General features: G+C 45.1%; 1 protein-coding gene across 1 annotated transcript in view; it reads right to left on the reverse strand.

The window, feature by feature from the left end:
* LOC124794638 (juvenile hormone esterase-like) overlaps window positions 1-20,479 on the reverse strand; it is a 516,675-nt gene that overhangs the window by 313,170 nt on the left and 183,026 nt on the right. Inside the window, exon 4 of the mRNA XM_047258150.1 lies at window positions 14,473-14,617. Within this exon, the coding sequence (XP_047114106.1) occupies window positions 14,473-14,617 (145 nt within the window). The remainder of the gene's footprint in view (window positions 1-14,472; window positions 14,618-20,479) is intronic.

Here is a 20,479-nt window from a genome sequence, read left to right on the forward strand (position 1 = left end):
CAGGATGCCAAGCTACTTCATCAAAGTCGGACGGATTCATTTTATCAAGATATTAAAGACAAGATGGCACTTGCACAATGTAATAATGATACCGAGATGTTGTGCTTCGACTACCAACAAAATGTGCCTCTCCCCAAAGTTCCTTTATAAACGCCAGTTGTGGGTCTATAGCTTTGCGATTCAGTCTGGTAAGACTGGAAAACATTATTTTTATCTCTATGATGAAACCATCTGAAAAAAGACGCCCAATGAGCCAATAAGTTTTATACATCAACACATCAATCACGTTCTAACAGATGACATCAAAACACTTTACCTATTTTCCGATAACTGTGTCTCACGAAATAAAAATCATTCGTCAACGCAGTACCTGCTTTACATTGTCCAATAGTGGCCGCTTTACGAAGATCGCTCATCGATTCCCAGAACCGGACCACAGCTTTATGCCATGCGTTCGGTTATATAGAAAAGTGTTTGAGGAAGATGGAAAGAGTTTTTCTTCCAGTGGACTATGCTCGCATTATCAGAAGAACCGGCCCAAAATTTCGTGTCACTGAAGTGGACCAGAGATTTATTTTCCACTTTGTTGATACGTTGAAGACATTTTTTGTAAAGAACCCTTAGGTATCATTATCGAACAAGAAAAGAGGAAAATATTTAATCACTAAGTAAAAAATATTCCTCTATAAACAGGTATAATAGGTAAAGGGATTATTCAATGCAGTGCGACCGTAGGGATGACTTTCTTTGATAATGCGCAAATTTGCAACCAAGGACCTGCGAGTCTCATAACAATGGACCACCTTCATCAAGCTTATGATTGTCTCCTCCCGCTTAAAGGCCAAAAGTTTAAAGATGTCAAAGAGCTGGCCAGAAAGTATCTTGGGCAAAACAAAATGCGGTTTTACTACCCGTTGACGTCAGATGCTTCAAACGATCCTCAAGTGACTGAAGGACTGTATTATGCCAATACTGTTGCATTTTCTTTATTAATAAATGTTTTTTTAACTGAAATATGGTTAATTATGAAGAAAATGAGCCTACAAAGAGTTTTTCATTCACTTTGGAGCAAAACGGAGACAGCTCCAAAATTCAATATTCTATTGCACGTACCTGAGTGCCTGCATTTGTGTGTATTGTCGTCAGTAGTGTTAGATACCCCATAGCCTAAAACAAGGCTGACAGTTTTTTCTTTTTGGTGAAAACTGAATTTTTAAAACTTTTTTTTTTTTTTAATTTGACACAAACTGGAAAAAGTGGAGCTGCCACCCTCTTGTACCAAACCTTTCAATTCTTTCTGTGTATACTGTAAGCGAGCACGTGTGAACACAATTAGGTCGTGTTCCACTATTTGTCGGTCTTTACGCGAAACATTACAGAAAGTTTACTTTTTCTCTGCTGTGGTAGTGGTAGCACAGTGAGCATTTCTCTGCTGTTTTGCTAGGGATCTTTTCTGGTTGATACGAGTGTGTCAGCGCTGGAGCGGTCTGAGCAGAACGTAATATCTTTGATAGCTTAATGTGTCATAGGTGCTTGTCAGATCGAAGAGATCCACATTACAAATGCCGAACAGAAAGAAATATGAATGACAGAACATTTATGAAGCACTCAAAGATCGGCCTGGGGACTTGAGAAAGACGATAAACTCATGAGATGCTTGCATCATGTGGGAACAGGGTGACTAAGAACAGCCATCGTATTCAAAATGGTTCAAATGGCTCTGAGCACTATGGGACTTAACTTCTGAGGTCATCAGTCCCCTAGAACTTAGAACTACTTAAACCTAACTAACCTAAGGACATAACACACATCCATGCCCGAGGCAGGATTCCAATCTGCGACCATAGCGGTCGCGCGGTTCCAGACTGTAGCGCCTAGAACCGCTCGGCCACCCCGGCCGGCCATTGTATTCCTTTTAACTAAAAAGGATAAGCACAATTGCAAGTAAACAAGTACAAATTTGTATCACTTACGCTGATTACAAAGAAAAACGTGCGATAGATCTGACCAGTTTCGTTCCTTATGTTCGAGGTAGCTGTAATTACCTTGCTGACTTATCACCGTTACATTAGGGACTTGCGGTAGTGAATAAAAATGATTTCATCATGATCATACTATTTGCTCTCTAACGGATTCTATCAACTTGACATTATATTCCTCATGCATCCATACATACACTACTGGCCATTAGAACTGCTACAACACGAAGATGACGTGCTACAGATGCGAAATTTAACCGACAGGAAGAAGATGCTGTGATATCAAATGATTAGCTTTTCAGAGCATTCACACAAGATTGGCGCCGGTGGCGACACCTACAACGTGCTGACATGAGGAAAGTTTCCAACCGATTTCTCATACACAAACAGCAGTTGACCGGCGTTGCCTGGTGAAACGTTGTTGTGATACCTCGTGTAAGGAGGAGAAATGCGTACCATCATGTTTCCGACTTTGATAAAGGTCGGATTGTAGCCTATCGCGATAGCGGTTATCGTATCGCGACACTGCTGCTCGCGTTGGTCGAGATCCGATTGGTCGAGATCCGATGACTGTTAGAAGAATATGGAATCGGTGGGTTCAGGAGGGTAATACTGAACGTCGTGCTGGATCCCAACGGCCTCGTATCACTAGCAGTCGAGATGACAGGCATCTTATCCGCATGGCTGTAACGGATCGCGCAGCTACGTTTCAGTCCCTGAGTCAACAGACGGGGACGTTTGCAAGACAACAACCATCTGCACGAACTGTTCGATGACGTTTGCAGCAGCATGGACTATCAGCTCGGAGACCATGGCTGCGGTTACCTTTGACGCTGCATCACAGACAGGAGCGCCTGCGATGGTGTACTCAACGACGAACCTGGGTGCTCGAATGGCAAAACGTCATTTTCTCGGATGAATCCAGGTTCTGGTTACAGCATCACGATGGACGCATCCGTATTTGGCGACATCGCGGTGAACGCACATTGGAAACGTGTATTCGTCATCGTCATACTGGCGTATCACCCGGCGTGATGGTATGGGGTGCCATTGGTTACACGTCTCGGTCACCTTTTGTTCGCTTTGACGGCACTTTGAACAGTGGACGTTACATTTCAGATGTGTTACGACCCGTGGCTCTACCCATCATTCGATCCTTGCGAAACCCTACATTTCAGCAGGGTAATGTACGACCTCATGTTTTAGGTCCTGCACGGGCCTTTCTGGATACAGAAAATGTTCGACTGCTGCCCTGGCCAGCATATTCTCCAGATCTTTCACCAACTGAAAACGTCTGGTCAATGGTGGCCGAGCAACTGACTCATCACAATACGCCAGTCACCACTCTTGATGAACTGTGGTATCGTGTTGAACCTGCATGGGCAGCTGTACCTGTACACGCCATCCAAGCTCTGTTTGACTCAATGCCCAGGCGTATCAAGGCCGTTATTACGGCCAGAGGTGGTTGCTCTGGATACTGATTTCTAGGATCTATGGACTCAAATTGCGTGAAAATGTAATGACATGTAAGTTCTAGTATAATATATTTGTCCAATGAATACCCGTTTATCATCTGCGTTCCTTCTTGGTGTAGGAATTTGAATGGCCAGTAGTGTATTATAATAGTGGATGTACGTATGTTCCACATCTCCTGCTAAACCACTGGCTCGGTTTCAACCGACCTCGGTATACATGTGACTTACTGTCTGGAGAGAAGGGGGGAGAAGCTAGCTCAGATCACGACGCGCAAATAAACAGCCACAAAATGTTCGTCCAGTATTTCAGAACAAGAGTAACTTAGCGACTTGCAACCAACTTTACCCATCACGAGCTTCCAACTGAGATCCATAGAAGAATGAAAGCTGTGTACAGTGGTGACAGTATCGACACACCAGAGCGTGACACTGGGTTGTTCGTGCTTGTATTGAAGGAAACGGTGGTGCTAATCTCAGCGACTGTGTGAGAGCTCGGAGTGGATCGCTGAAGCCAAAAATGTTCGAGGCCATGCCATCAGTAGGCGCAGTCATGCTCACAGTGTTCTGGGATGTTCCAGGTGCGATGCATTTGAAATTCGTGCCTAAAGGTACCGCGAGACTCTCAGAAAACCGATAGCACCAATTCGAAGATTTTTTTCCTCTCATGGAGCAGCCTCTCCTTCGGCATGGCAATGGCAGTCCACACGCGAGCGCCGAGACATCTGCAACAATTCGACGCCTTGGGTTCAATTTCATCGATTATCCTCCATACAGTCCCGACTTCGCCGCACCCGATTTTAATCTATTTCCAAAACTTAAAGAACACCACAAGCTGCGACATCGTCGCGAGTAAAACAGTGGCCCGTATATAGAATAAATTTCCTTTACTTTACGTCTATGGTCACAAACTTTTGCTTCACAGATTACCGGTTTCGGTCTATAATGACCATCTTCAGATCTGCAGCAAAAATATGGGAACAACATAAATACACTCGCAGATCGTCTACAGCTTAAAAACAATAAATAGACCATAATGCAATATGCACTATGACTGATGTTTATTACTTATGTCATTATCTATAATATTGGCACTTGAGCATATGTCAATTATTGTCTCGTAACTCTTCCTCTTTTTAACAATCTGACTTTTGTCGTGTTCTATTTCATTGCTTTTTATTACTGTAATGCCTGATGATGGTCGAAGTAGAGAGGATATAAAATGTAGACTGGCAATGGCAAGGAAAGCGTTTCTGAAGAAGAGAAATTTGTTAACATGGAGTATAGATTTAATGTCAGGAAGTCGTTTCTGAAAGTATTTGTATGGAGTGTAGCCATGTATGGAAGTGAAACATGGACGATAAATAGTTTGGACAAGAAGAGAATAGAAGCTTTCGAAATGTGGTGCTACAGAAGAATGCTGAAGATTAGATGGGTAGATCACACAACTAATGAGGAGATGTTGAATAGAATTGGGGAGAAGAGGAGTTTGTGACACAACTTGACAAGAAGAAGGGACCGGTTGGTAGGACATGTTCTGAGGCATCAAGGGATCACAAATTTAGCATTTAAAGGCAGTGTGGCGGGTAAAAATCGTAGAGGGAGAACAAGAGATGAATACACTAAGCAGATTCAGAAGGATGTAGGTTGCAGTAAGTACTGGGAGATGAAGAAGCTTGGACAGGATAGAGTAGCATGGAGAGCTGCATCAAACCAGTCTCAGGACTGAAGACCACAACAACAACAAATGCCTTTTATACCTTATAAGCTCATTACAGACTCCAAAGATTGTATCCGCTCCCTTGCTGTTCAATTGATCACTGAAAACTAGTGTATGCCTGCTGTAGCGACATCTGGTGAACTTGCAACACAAACTTCTTGTGGCTATTGTAGGGCAGCTTGTTTTGAACAGTAGTGCTACTGACAACATGACTCGTGTATATGCTGTTAGTTATATATATTTGACGATGCTAGTGCTGTTGTTTAACATTTGACGATGCCACTATGCCTGCAGTACATTAGGACACTGTTTTTATAAAACACAGGTATGCTTCTTCATACATAAAGCGCACAATTGCATATGTATGTCAGTAGTACTTTTCATTATGGTCTATTTATCGTTTTTAAGCTGTAGACAATGAGTGTATTTACGTTGTTTCCATATTTTTGCTGCAGATCTGAAAATGGTCATTATAGACCGAAACCGGTAATCTGTGAACAAAAAGTTTGTGACCATAGACGTAAATTAAAGGAAATTTATTAAAGAACATCTTCAAGAACTTCACGTTGATATCGATGACGTTGTGCAAACAGAGGTGAGGTTGTAGTTCCGTCTACAATGTAAAACATTCTGGAGTGATGCTTGGTTTGTGGGGCGCTCAACTCTGCGGACATCAGCGCCCAGACAGAGTCACAATTTTTACACAGTCCAATTTCTTTTGTAGCCACTGTCACGAATGATGATGATGAAATGATGGGGACAACACAAACACCCAGTCTCCAGGCAGAGAAAATCCCGAACCCGGCCAGGAATCGAACCCGGGACACCGTAATCCAGAGGCAGCAACGCTAGCCGCTAGACCCCGAGCTTCAGACACATACTACAGTGACGCTATCAACAAACTCTTCTCTAGTTGGGAGAAAAGTGTTCGTCGCCAAGACGACTACGATGAGAATTAAATGTGTAGACGCGAAGAACAAAGATGTAGAATGTTTATAAAATTCGTTTCATTTAAAAAGTTTAAAGAGTTTTCACTCAAAAATTAGGAGGCACTACTTTTTAGGACGCCCTCGTATATTCAGAACGAGCAAATGTATCGATATGTTTAACAATTCATGGTGAATCCTTCAGCTGTTCACCTTAAACATCCCAGAATACTGTGAGCACGACTGTGTCTGCTAATGGCATGGCCTCGAACAATTTTGGCGTCAGTGATCCACTCTGAGCTGTCACACACTCGCTGAGACTAGCACCACCGTTTCCTTCATTACAAGTACGAACAACCCAGTGTCGTACTCTTGCTGTATCGATACTGTCACCACTGTATACAGGTTTCATCCTTCTATGGATTTCAACTGGAAGCACGTGACGTGTCCACCACGAATTTTAACAACTATTTGGAGGCTGAATATCCCCACCTGCAAACATACATAAATATCGATATCTGGCTTACGCTAATCGAGAAATGCCTAATGCAGTAGCAGCTGTTTTGTAACCGTGATGTTCTGAGCTTTTGTTAAGATAATCTTTATCCCCGTACCTGACAGCCCGAAATTCACTGTTACGTCCTTTTCTACTGTAACACGCTTGAAAGGTCAATACACTTTGAAATAATTTCAATCTTGGAACAAATCTATTTAAGGAGATTAAACGAATGAATATTTACAAAGTACATCAACTTTTTTGAATATTGCCCTCTCTTTGTACAATATCCTTCAGCTCGTTTTAAATAAAGACTCGTTCCTTCCACATCATTACGGTTCCTTGTATAAGTGATACATGGAACAAGAAAGTAACAAACTAACTAGAATACACGATCTGCGCTATCATATTCCGTCGGTGCCTAACAAGTCCACAACTGCAATCTGAGAAAAGTGTCGACATTTCATTTTTTCCAGCTGTTGAGTGAGGTAGCTCTAGTGTTACTAGTAGGCAAGACTTACCGGATGTCGGTAAGTGGGAGAGTACTTCGCAGTTCTTCCAGTTTTCAACACTCCTTCCTCCACCTGCTGCCTCCAAGGCCATGGTCACTTGATATCTGCCCTCAGTGTCATGTTATTCACATTTGGTTGGCTGGCGAACATGTAGAGGTGTACTAGTATGCGCTACGCCGCTAATATCAACATATATATTTAACACTTATATAAATTGAACATGATGGAAAGCATCTGGAATTATTAGAGGAATTATAGATTACGCTCCGTAAGAGGAAGTTTGATGACTTCCTAAATGAATAAATGATGAACTACGGCAATATATTCCTTAACAGAGAAATAGACGTCCCCCACACACACACACACACAGCGCAGCGACCCTGAAAATAGCGGTAAAAAACGAAATGTAAATAAAATAAAAACATTACAGCCGTGGAACTTCTATTTCTAAAACAAAGAAATAACAGGTATGCTATACGTACTAGTCCGATCTTTGATTGGAGGTGACATATCTTTGGACAAAGCGTTCCAGACTAAACAAGGATATTATTCACTCATGTCGCGCTGTGAGAAGACAGGGCTCGAATATCAAGTATACTGTTTAAAATTACTCTAGAATCGACACTTGTGCAGGAGCAGATGGAGGCGCGTAGCAGAGTTGCCACCGGTCATCTTACACAGCACTGGACTTGCCCAAATTGACAAACTGTTCAGTGTACGAAGACGGAAATAGCATCAGCTTGTTCGAGAAGGGTTGCACTGTGTTTTAAAATGGTATATTAAAAAATTTACGAAAATTTATTTCCTGATGATGTTACCATTTTTCGACACACGAGAATCTTCCTTTTTTTCCTGAAGTTAGATGACCCCATTATGCTATCCTAAAAATAAACCAAATTTTCGTCTGCTCCAAAATGGAATTCGGTCAGATATCTCTAATACAAGATGATATGAGCTGTTACACACAAAGCTCGACCCTCGCATGAAGAGCTAATCTATCGCCCGCTTGTAGTCCAGTCATTTAAGAGGAAATATGGGGAAAAATTCGTGTAGTCGCAAATTTTGGTATAGTGTTAACGGGAAGGCCCATAAGCAACTTTATTGAGTGAGTACTTATTTACAGTTGTTAATGAGCTTTTATGTAAAATACCTTACTATGAGCAATGGCTGAAAAGTGTAAGTGTGATGTTGTTAGTGACCTATGCAGTGTTGGAGGGAAAGGGATTGCATTGATAAATGTGTACCTTCCTGCTGTTCATCATTGATAGCTTATTGTAAAGCCATTAAACTGTATTGGAGTCACTTTATGGTGAATTAATGAATGACCAGAACGTTACTGCACTTTTCTTACCACTAGCTGTGTTACTGGTAGACTGCATATATCCCTTCCGTTCAGGAACTGTTGGCAATGGGCTGGACTGAGTGGAGACACTCACCATACATCCACAGTTTATCTTGCAGGGTGGTTGAAAATATGTCCGATGGACTGGTACTTAACATGTTCACGTCTAGGGCAGCAATATGCTGTAATGCATTGCTTGACTTACGTTAAAATACACTCCTGGAAATTGAAATAAGAACACCGTGAATTCATTGTCCCAGGAGGGGGAAACTTTATTGACACATTCCTGGGATCAGATACATCACATGATCACACTGACAGAACCACAGGCACATAGACACAGGCAACAGAGCATGCACAATGTCGGCACTACTACAGTGTATATCCACCTTTCGCAGCAATGCAGGCTGCTATTCTCCCATGGAGACGATCGTAGAGATGCTGGATGTAGTCCTGTGGAACGGCTTGCCATGCCATTTCCACCTGGTGCCTCAGTTGGACCAGCGTTCGTGCTGGACGTGCAGACCGCGTGAGACGACGCTTCATCCAGTCCCAAACATGCTCAATGGGGGACAGATCCGGAGATCTTGCTGGCCAGGGTAGTTGACTTACACCTTCTAGAGCACGTTGGGTGGCACGGGATACATGCGGACGTGCATTGTCCTGTTGGAACAGCAAGTTCCCTTGCCGGTCTAGGACTGGTAGAACGATGGGTTCGATGACGGTTTGGATGTACCGTGCACTATTCAGTGTCCCCTCGACGATCACCAGTGGTGTACGGCCAGTGTAGGAGATCGCTCCCCACACCATGATGCCGGGTGTTGGCCCTGTGTGCCTCGGTCGTATGCAGTCCTGATTGTGGCGCTCACCTGCACGGCGCCAAACACGCATACGACCATCATTGGCACCAAGGCAGAAGCGACTCTCATCGCTGAAGACGACACGTCTCCATTCGTCCCTCCATTCACGCCTGTCGCGACACCACTGGAGGCGGGCTGCACGATGTTGGGGCGTGAGCGGAAGACGGCCTAACGGTGTGCGGGACCGTAGCCCAGCTTCATGGAGACGGTTGCGAATGGTCCTCGCCGATACCCCAGGAGCAACAGTGTCCCTAATTTGCTGGGAAGTGGCGGTGCGGTCCCCTACGGCACTGCGTAGGATCCTACGGTCTTGACGTGCATCCGTGCGTCGCTGCGGTCCGGTCCCAGGTCGACGGGCACGTGCACCTTCCGCCGACCACTGGCGACAACATCGATGTACTGTGGAGACCTCACGCCCCACGTGTTGAGCAATTCGGCGGTACGTCCACCCGGCCTCCCGCATGCCCACTATACGCCCTCGCTCAAAGTCCGTCAACTGCACATACGGTTCACGTCCACGCTGTCGCGGCATGCTACTAGTGTTAAAGACTGCGATGGAGCTCCGTATGCCACGGCAAACTGGCTGACACTGACGGCGGCGGTGCACAAATGCTGCGCAGCTAGCGCCATTCGACGGCCAACACCGCGGTTCCTGGTGTGTCCGCTGTGCCGTGCGTGTGATCATTGCTTGTACAGCCCTCTCGCAGTGCCCGGAGCAAGTATGGTGGGTCTGACACACCGGTGTCAATGTGTTCTTTTTTCCATTTCCAGGAGTGTATCTGAAGTTCCGCATCACCTACACTATGTGATCAAAAGTATCCGTACACCTCCAAAAACAAACGTTTTTCATATTAGGTGCATTGTGCTGCCACCTACTGCCAGGTACTCCATATCAGCCCCCTAACTAGTCATTAGCCATCGTGAGAGAGCAGAATGGGGCGCTCTGCAGAACTCACGGACTTCGAACGTGGTCACGTGATTGGGTTTCACTTGAGTCATACTTCTGTAAGCGAGATTTTCACACTGCTAAAGATCCCTAGGTCCACTGTTCCCGATGTGATAAAGAAGTGGAAACGTGAAGGCACACGTACAGCACAAAAGCGTACAGGCCGACCTTGTCGGCTGACTGACAGAGACCGCCGACAGTTGAAGAGGGTCGTAATGTGTAATAGGCAGACTTCTATCCAGGATGTCACACAGGAATTCCAAACTGCATCACGATCCACTGCAAGTACTATGACAGTGAGAAGGGAGGTGAGAAAATTTGGATTTCATGGTTGAGCGGCTGCTCGTAAGCCACACATCACGCCGGTAAATGCCAAACGGCGCCTCGCTTGGTGTAAGGAGCGTAAACATTGGACGTTTGAACAATTGAAAAACTTTGTGTGGAGTGACGAATCACGGTGCACAATGTGGCGATCCGATGGCAGGGTGTGGGTATGGTGAATGCCCCGTGAAAGTCATCTGCCAGCGTGTGTAGTGCCAACAGTAAAATTCGGAGGCGTTGGTGTTATGGTGTGGTGGTGTTTATCATGGAGGGGACTTGCACCCCTTGTTGTTTTGCGTGGCACTATCAGAGCACAGGCCTACATTGATGTCTTAAGCACCTTCTTGCATCCCACTGTTGAAGAGCAATTCTGGGATGGCGATTGCATCTTTCAACACGATCGAGCACCTCTTCATAATCACGGCCTGTGGTGGAGTGGTTACACGACAACAACATCCGTGTAATGGACTGGCCTGCACAGAGTCCTTACCTGAATCCTATAGAACACCTTTGGGTTGTTTTGGAACTCCGACTTCGTGCCAGGCCTCACCGACCGACATCCATACCTCTCTTCAGGGCTCCACTCCATGAAGAATGGGCTGCCATTCCCCAAGAAACCTTCCAGCACCTGACTGAACATACGCCTGCGAGAGTGGAAGCTGTCATAAAGACTAAGGGTGGGCCAACACCATATTGAATTTCAGCATTACCGATGGAGGTCGCCACGAAGTTCTAAGTCATATTCAGCCAGGTGTCAGGATAATTTTGATCACATAGTGTAGGTCACTTACTTCTATTGCAGAGGGAGCCGTTTTAAGCCTCTGGGCCTCTCTTGATGTTGGGAGAGCTGAACCCGTGTTGATGCATTTTATACCTCTCCTGTTGTGACAGTGGAGACAATGAAGCCGACACTGTCGAATACATATCAATAGCATGGTATACTTGGGACAGGCTCTTAAGTGTAACGGACAGTTGAAAACTCCAACCGTTGAGCTCTTTTTTACATAAAAGTGCACTTAACAACTGCAAATGAGTACTAACTTAGGTCAGTGAAGTTACTTTTCCTACTTACATAAGAGAACTGGACAAAAAATGCTGGTGAAGTATAATCTGTCTGCATACTGAAAATCGAGCAGCGCTTGTGGTGAGAAGTTGTCTTTCCTGGAAGAACACGACAGCTGTCGTACAGGATGACACAGCATCAATTTCCCCTCTAGCAGTGCAGAATAGTGTGCAGAGATTTACATAGATTCCGCCCATATGCATTGCTTGCGATAGTCTTATTATTAACACATTCCTGCATTTCATGTAGTTTTAACGCACTCTGCGAAAAATAAACACAGCTGGGAATGTCTGTGCACTGTCTTATCAGTGATTCAAAAGGTAAGCTGTGGAAGGCTAGGCATAAATTTGTGAAACACCCTTCAGTTACATCTTGTGAGGTAGTGGGGCAGAATGAATAGTAACGCTCCTGCTTGCTCTTCAGTTTACAGCCCTATGAAGAAGGGAAGTGCATGACCACAACCCTGCGATCCACCTTCCCTCACGTTTCTACGTTCCACACACTCCCCTCCACCTTGTTACATCCCAGAACGCAGTTTATCCATTAATACGGTTCTACTGCACTTACAGTGAGCTATATAGGCACCCTCCACTACTCACCTTCCGCCATAGCTCAGCTCAGAGAGAGCAAGGTTCTGATATTGCGACCTGGCACAACACAGTTACAAACTGCCCACAAATTTAAAAACAGTGTCCACTCCGCTGTAAAATATGTAATTCTATCTGTAATTCGGCTGTTTGAAGTTATCAGAAACAGGAACAGCGGTGGAGGAAGTACGCTACTGGCCATTAAAATTGCAACACCACGAAGATGGCGTGCTACAGACGTGAAATTTAACCGACAGGAAGAAGATGCTGTGATATGCAAATGATTAGCTTTTCAGAGCATTCACACAAGGTTGGCGCCGGTGGCGACACCTACAACGTGCTGGCATGAGGAAAGTTTCCAACCGATTTCTCATACACAAACAAGTAACTGAAATAAGAAGAATGTGGTGAACGTTTTAAATTAGAACTGAACTGAATATACACTATGAGATCAAAAGTATCCGGACACCTGGCTGAGTATGACTCACAAGTTCGTGGTGCCCTCTGTCGGTAATGCTGCAATTCAACATGGTGTTGGCCCACCCTTAGCCTTGATGACAGCTTCCACTTTCGCAGGCATACGTTCAATCAGGTGCTGGAAGGTTTCTTGGGGAATGGAAGCCCACTCTTCTCGGAGTGCTGCACTGAAGATCGGTATCGATATTGGTCGGTGAGGCCTGACACGAAGTCGGCGTCCCAAAACATTTCAAAGGTGTCCTATAGGATTCAGGTCAGGACTCTGTACAGGCCAGTCCATTACAGGGATGTCATTGTCGTGTAACCACTCCGCCACAGGTTGTGCATTATGAACAGGTGCTCGATCGTGTTGAAAGATGCAATCGCCATCCTCGAATTGCTGTTCAACAGTGGGAAGCAAGAAGGTGCTTAAAATATCAATGTAAGGCTGTGCTGTGATAGTGCCACGCAAAACAAGGGGTGCAAGCACCCTTCATGAAAAACACGACCACACCATAACACCACCTCCTCCGAATTTTACTTTTTGCTGTACACACACTGGCAGATGACGTTCACTGGGCATTCGCCATACCCACACCCTGCCATCGGATTGACACGTTGTGCACCGTGATTCGTCACTCCACACAACGTTTTTCCACCGTTCAATCGTCTTATGTTTAGGGATCTTACACCAAGCGAGGTATCGTTTGGCATTTACTGGCGTGATGTGTGGCTTATGAGCAGCCACTCGACTATGAAATCGAAGTTTTCTCACCTCCCTCCTCACTGTCATAGTGCTTGCAGTGGATCCTGATGCAGTTTGGGATTCCTGTGCGATGGTCTGGATATATGTCTGCCTATTGCACATTACGACCCTCTTCAACTGTCGGCAGTCTCTGTCAGTCAACAGACGAGGTCAGCCTGTACACTTTTATGCTGCACATTTCTCTTCACGTTTTCAGTTAACTATCACATCGGAAACGGTGGACCTTGGGGTGTTTATGAGTGTGGAAACCTCGCGTATGACGCTAGTGACACCCAATCACCTGACCACGTTCAAAATCCGTGAGTTCTGCGGAGCGCCCCATTCTGCTCACCCACTGTGTCTATTGGCTACTGAGGTCGCTGATATGGGGTACCTGGCTATAGGTGGCAGCACAATGCACATAATATGAAAAACATTTGTTTTGTAGACGTCCGGATACTTTTGATCACATAGTGTATATACAAGTGAAACCAAATTTGGCATCAATTACTTATTTTGTTTAACTGCAAGAAAATGAACTAATAAAGGTGTGCGACTATTTCCTGGTGCGAATGAATTTTTCCTCGAATTTAGAAATTAGGCTATACTGATGGGAGATATGTCGATGCATCAAACTAGGTCATCCAGATAAACATGGTGTTATTTAGTTTCTGTTCTAATTGAAATTTTTGAGAATGAGGAATTAATCTCATATTTTTCAGCATCCAGTTATGTTAAGGTAAGTAAAAACTTAAGGTAAGTAAAGACTTATTAAGTAACTGTTACATATGCTTTGGAAAACAATTCCATATTTTAATTTTTCCTCTTTTTCATTTTTTCTCCTCATTTGCCCATGTTTCCGCTGTTTGATTTGGTTTTTACGCCCTTTGCTCCCCCCCCCCCCACCCCCCTTTTCCCGTAAACAGCTGAACAGGCTGCATTAGGTTTCGACGCGTGGCACGAGTGACAAGTAGGGTCGTTGCTACGCGCCCTCCCAATATTGCCCAGTGGCAGGAATGGTCCTGGTGACAGGTAGGTATGACTCACCGAGCGGCCCCAGGCGGTAGTTGAGAGTGACGAGTACGATGTCGCGGTCCATGAGCAGCTGCGGCCCCACGAGCTGTGGGCTGGAGGAGCCCGAGAACCAGCCGCCGCCGTGGATGTACACCAGCACGGGCAGCAGCGGCTGCACCTGCTGACAAACACACGACACGCGTCGTAAGTAAACGCATGACACACGTCACGTTTTCATTCCTGGTGGTCTGCCTGCTTAGCTGGGTGGTAACGTGCTCGCCTCCCACGCAAGCGGGAGTGGGTTCGATTCCCGGCCGGGTTGAAGATTTTCTCCGCTCGGGGACTGGGTTCAAAATGGTTCAAATGGCTCTGAGCACTATGAGACTTAACTTCTGAGGTCATCAGTCCCCTAGGACTTAGAACTACTTAAACCTAACTAACCTAGGGACATCACACACATCCATGCCCGAGGCAGGATTCGAACCTGCGACCGCAGCGGTCGCGCGGTTCCAGACTGTTGCGCCTAGAACCGCTCGGCCACTCCGGCCGGCTCGAGGACTGGGTGTTGCGTTGTCCTCATCATCATTTCATCCTCTTCACCGGCGTGCAAGTCTCCCTATGTGGCGTCAAATGAAATAAGACTTGCACTTGGCGGCCGAACTTCCCGAATAGGGGCCTCCCGGCCAAGATGCCCTCTGATCATTCCATTCCTGATGCCTGTGTTGTAACGTATCGTTTCCTGACCACACCTGAGTGCTTCTCGTGGGCCTATTGCGTAAGTTCTTTTCTAGATATCTGGCAGAAGTAGGCTTACGCCAGCCTAGATACGAGCGGCCGGTCTTTCCCTAACCATCCTAAACGGCTTGTGGTAGAGGCCTACACGGCTGGTCATCTACATCTACATCTACATCTACATCAATACTCTGCAAGCCACGTGACGGTGTGTGGCGGAGGGTACCTTGAGTACCTCTATCGGTTCTCCCTTCTATTCCAGTCTCGTATTGCTCGTGGAAAGAAAGATTGCCGGTATGCCTCTGTGTGGGCTCTAATCTCTCTGATTTTATCATCATGGTCTCTTCTCGAGATATACGTAGGAGGGAGAAATATACTGCTTGACTCATCGGTGGAGGTTTGTTCTCGAAACTTCAACAAAAGCCCGTACCGAGCTACTGAGCGTCTCTCTTACAGAATCTTCCACTGGAATTTATCTACCATCTCCGCAACGCTTCGCGATTACTAAATGATCCTGTAACGAAGCCCGCTGCTCTCCGTTGGATCTTCTCTATCTCTTCTATCAACCCTATCTGGTTCAGATCCCACACCAGTGAGCAATATTCAAGCAGTGGGCGGACAAGGGTACTGTAACCTACTTCCTTTGTTTTCGGACTGCATTTCCTTAGAATTCTTCCAATGAATCTCAGTCTGGCATCTTCTTTACCGACGATTAACTTTATACGGTCAAGCAATTTTAAATCACTCCTAATGCCTACTCCCAGATAATTTATGGAATTAACTGCTTCCATTTGCTGACCTGTTATATTGTAGGTCAATGATAAAGGATCTTTCTTCCTATGTATTCGCAGCACATTACACTTGTCTACACTGAGATTCAATTGCCATTCCCTGCACCATGCGTCAATTCGTTGCAGATCCTCCTGCGATTCAGTACAGTTTTCCATTGTTATAACCTCTCGATATACTACAGCATCATTCGCAAAAAGCCTCAGTGAACTTTCGATGTTATCCACAAGGTCATTTACATACATTGTGAATAGCAACGGTCCTACGACACTCCCCTGCGGCACACCTGAAATCACTCTTACTTCGGAAGACTTCGCTTCCAAACGTGAGATGCCTGGAATGGTTTTCGTGTTTTTTCTTCTCAACCTCTGCCACTGTTCTTCCTCCAATATCCGGGGCGGCTAGGCCAATAAGATGGTATGTTTCATCAACTGGAGTTGGTCTAGGCAACCGGTTATAATGCAGCCTGTCTCGTTAACAGCGGTGTCACCGTGCCTGGTGGGTGCGAAGTTCTGCCACACTAGCGACGCATATTCTGTCCTGGAGAAACGCAGAGCTAGAGCAGACTTACACAGAACATTTGTTTGACTCCCCCATGTGCTGTCAGTGAGCTTGCGTATGATATTATTTCGAGTACAGCCTTTGAGCTTCATGTTCTCGCAGGTCTTTGAAAGTAAGTGTGTGGTCGAGCTTAACTCTGACGTAAGTGAGGGCGTCCAAGTGTTGTAGTTGCTTTCCCCTCCAAGTTACTTCCACGTTTTTCCTAGCTTGTCTATTTCTCAAGTGAAATGCACATATCTGCGTTTTGGGTGAGTTAGGCTTTAGGTGGTTACTGTCATAGTAATTTCTGAGTATATTTCTCATGGAGAACAGCGGCTTTTTAGTACTTTAAAATGAACATAAGCAGTCTGGATCGCACGAAACCTTTATTTTTGTGGTTAGTGAGCTGAGCAGTTGACGTTCGTGCAGTTGTAACATCTACTCCTTTCACCGCCACCGCCTATCATCATGGCATGAGGTCTGAAGGTGGTCAAAAACTAACAAAAACTGGTAACCACAAAATAAAGGTTTTCTGCGGTCGAGACTGTTTGTGTTCATTTTATTGTCATAGTATTCCGCCAGATATTCAAGAGTTGCAGTCAGTTTCACTTCGACCTCCTTCTACAAAAAAGGACAACGACACTCCTCAAATGACTGATCTGTCCAGAGCCCGACCTGAACCCAGTGGAGGACAAAGCCGTCTTCACTCCTGGTTTCGGGTCTTGAGAAAGAATGGTCTCCCACTGCTACACAGATATTCAGACATCTCATTGTGTTTGCAGCAGAGTTCTATCCATTGTAAAGGCGAAGAGGGGATTCGCCCACTACAAGGTGACTGGATACTTTAGGTCAGATAGTTTATTAAGCTCAAAAGAGTTCGCAAGTGAATTCCTTTGAGTGGGCATAGAAATCTGCTAGAGTCATTTTCAGTTACCTACACAAGTTTTACAGTTCTGTGAGCATGGACGTGGTCAGGAGACAGGAGCCTGCACATCCAGTAACTGGCTGCAAGAGAACTTGGCCACATCTAGTTAATGCAAATGAACTGTATTTGTTTCCTTGGAAATTTAAAATACTGATGTTTTGTGCGTCCTTTACCTATTAAATTATATCTCTGTTTCTGTTTTATTTTTGTGGAGACTGTTAACGAAAGTTTCTGGGATTCGATGTACGAAGTCTGAGCTGTGTACAAATCCAATTCGACTAGACAGATCTCGCATCCTTCTCGAGATTAGTTAGGTAGCTACAAAATTTAAATTATCGGCTTTGTAATATTGAAGAGTTTAACCTAGTCTCGCGGATCAAAGCAAAGCTAGCGACACTTACTTAGACTTATTAGCTAGTGTAGCAGTGTAGGAGACTAATCTGCATCCGCCAATAGATCTGCGGAGAAATACGTCACGTAATTTGTCTCGCGCGCTTCGCACCACAAAGAGTGCTCTGATTCTGGCCGTGGCCTTTACAGGCACCTAGTGTGACTCCACGGCAGCTACAAGCACACACGCACAGATGAAAGAAACATGTCAGTCTTTCCAAAAATGAACTTGCAGAAAATCTCACACTCTTCAGTACAATGGTTAACAAAGTACAAGTAATATTTTTATGTAAGTACTATATCTACTTACTTACTTTATATCTGGCTACTGAAGAACTGTGTTCGAAGATTAACGCATGTGCACTACGTTCCTTAATTTGTTGACTAGCCACAGACACCACAAAGGAAGCACTCGTCTGTGTTTGCGTTTGTTCGCTCTTATTAAAAATTCTCATTTAATTGAAAATGCGGCCGACTGCGAAACACCTGCGCTGATTCTTTTTCGTTGTGTTATAAGACAAAACAGCAATGTAGAGTCTTAGGCAGACTAACAAAATTTATGAAGAAATTACTACGAGCCATGGAACGGTATGAAAATGGGCTACATCGTTTAAAGAGGACCTAAGTAACATTCACGATGAAGATCAGAATGTTTGACCATCTATTACCTAATGAGTTTCATCAACTTTAGAAAATGTGTTCATGAAATTCTTGCGGAATGGTTAAACTACTAGAAGTTGTTTTGACATAGGATACAAGAAATGTACATCTACATTTACACCCATACTCCGCAAGCCACCTGACGGTGTGTGGCGGAGGGTACCTTGAGTACCTCTATCGGCTCTCCCGCCGGCCGGTGTGGCTCTGCGGTTCTAGGCGCTTCAGTCTGGAACCGCGTGACCGCTACGGTCGCAGGTTCGAATCCTGCCGCTGGCGTGGATGTGTGTGATGTCCTTAGGTTAGTTAGGTTTAAGTAGTTCTAAGTTCTAGGGGACTGATGACCACAGATGTTAAGTCCCATGCTCAGAGCCATGTTTTTCGGTTCTCCCTTATATTCCAGTCTCGTATTGTTCGTGGAAAGAAAGATTGTCGGTATGCCTCTGTGTGGGCTCTAATCTCTCTGATTTTATCCTCATGGTCTCTTCTCGAGAGATACGTAACAGGGAGCAATATACTGCTTGCCTCCTCGGTGAAGGTATGTTCTCGAAACTTCAACAGAAGCCCGTACCGAGCTACAGAGCGTCTCTCTTGCATACTGACTGAGGTGCACAAAACCGCTCAAGTAGCTAATGCGTTGCATTTCCTTGAGCGTTGTGTGACGTAGCAAGCTCTTCTGAACGCCAGTGACAAGGAACTGGCCGATAGAGATCAGGAATGAGGTCTTTGCATTCGCTTTAAACTCGCTAGAGGGTCCTACGACGTAATCTCTGAACTCACTGCCTCCGAACACTCAGAGGCTCGAATCGGCAGTCTCTGTCGCTGTTCATTTAACTGAAATCTCGTCGCTTGAGACTTCTGTCAGGTAGGAGAGAAGGACTATATGGGTGTAGAAAACTGAGTGAGTTCGTAAGTTCGCACCCTCCACAGTCTCACAACACTCAGATTCGTTAGGAACCAATGAGGGGTGGAGAGTCGGCCATTTTGCCCTGTCAGTGCTGCACATCAGTAGCAAGATGGAGGAAACTTTCACGTTACATCATGACTTTAAGCTCTTTCACGCTTAAATAACAGGAAATGAGTCGACCAGAAAGAAGTAACCGCAGCCCCAGCGTTCTCAGACATGTCGTAGCTGCGGAACTGCAGCAGGAAGGAAGGAAACCAGTATGGCACTGTTGTAACAGTGGCGTCTTGATTTCTAATGTATGCAGCCCTCAACACTGCACTCGTACTCGCCCAATTTCTGACTCTAGTGTCCTGCTCAGTGGAAGGCTGTTCTGACATGCTTTCGAACAGGTGAGTCACTGACCAGAAAAGGGCCGTGGCAGGCCGCTTGTAGCTGTGAGGTGAGATGAGTCATCCTACATTGGGCAAGTCGACTGCTCTCAAAATGGCTTGGCCTGTACCTGTGCAGATGGCGTGGCAGGGGAGAGGACACCACTAGTGGTAGCGACTCCACTGCACCCTAGGAGAGGTGGAATTTGGTGGCAAAAGCTTACATATACAGGGTCTTTAAAAGACTATGCAGTATTTCAGGGAATGATATTGTGCATCAAAAAAAGACAAAAATGTCTTATGACCATGGGTCCTACAAAGCATATGTTCATAGCAATGCATTACTTGTCCCACTACAGACGACTACCCAATAATTAACATTAATTACAACTGCTGGGATGGAAAACTGTGAAATAGAAAGGCATCACAAACATGTGGTTGCAGATGTGAGCACCTTTGTTGCCTTGGTGCTCCGTATCATAACAGGTTCAACAGTGTGCTGGGAAACTGTTGTGCAATATCGATGTAAGCGTTAGTTGCCCCACTGGTCTGCAGTGAGTTCTTTCGTTTACACTGTATGATTGTACTATAGTCTTGTTATATCTGCTAATGTTCACAGACATTTCTCCTAAGTCCATACCATGATGTTTGGCCTACTTAAAGATCACGTTTAAAGTATATATTATTGTGATGTTTGTGGTGCAGTACAACTTGATTTCTCTCTCTCCTAAG

The sequence above is a fragment of the Schistocerca piceifrons genome, chromosome 4 (genome assembly GCF_021461385.2).
Source record: "Schistocerca piceifrons isolate TAMUIC-IGC-003096 chromosome 4, iqSchPice1.1, whole genome shotgun sequence".
Lineage (NCBI taxonomy): Eukaryota > Metazoa > Arthropoda > Insecta > Orthoptera > Acrididae > Schistocerca > Schistocerca piceifrons.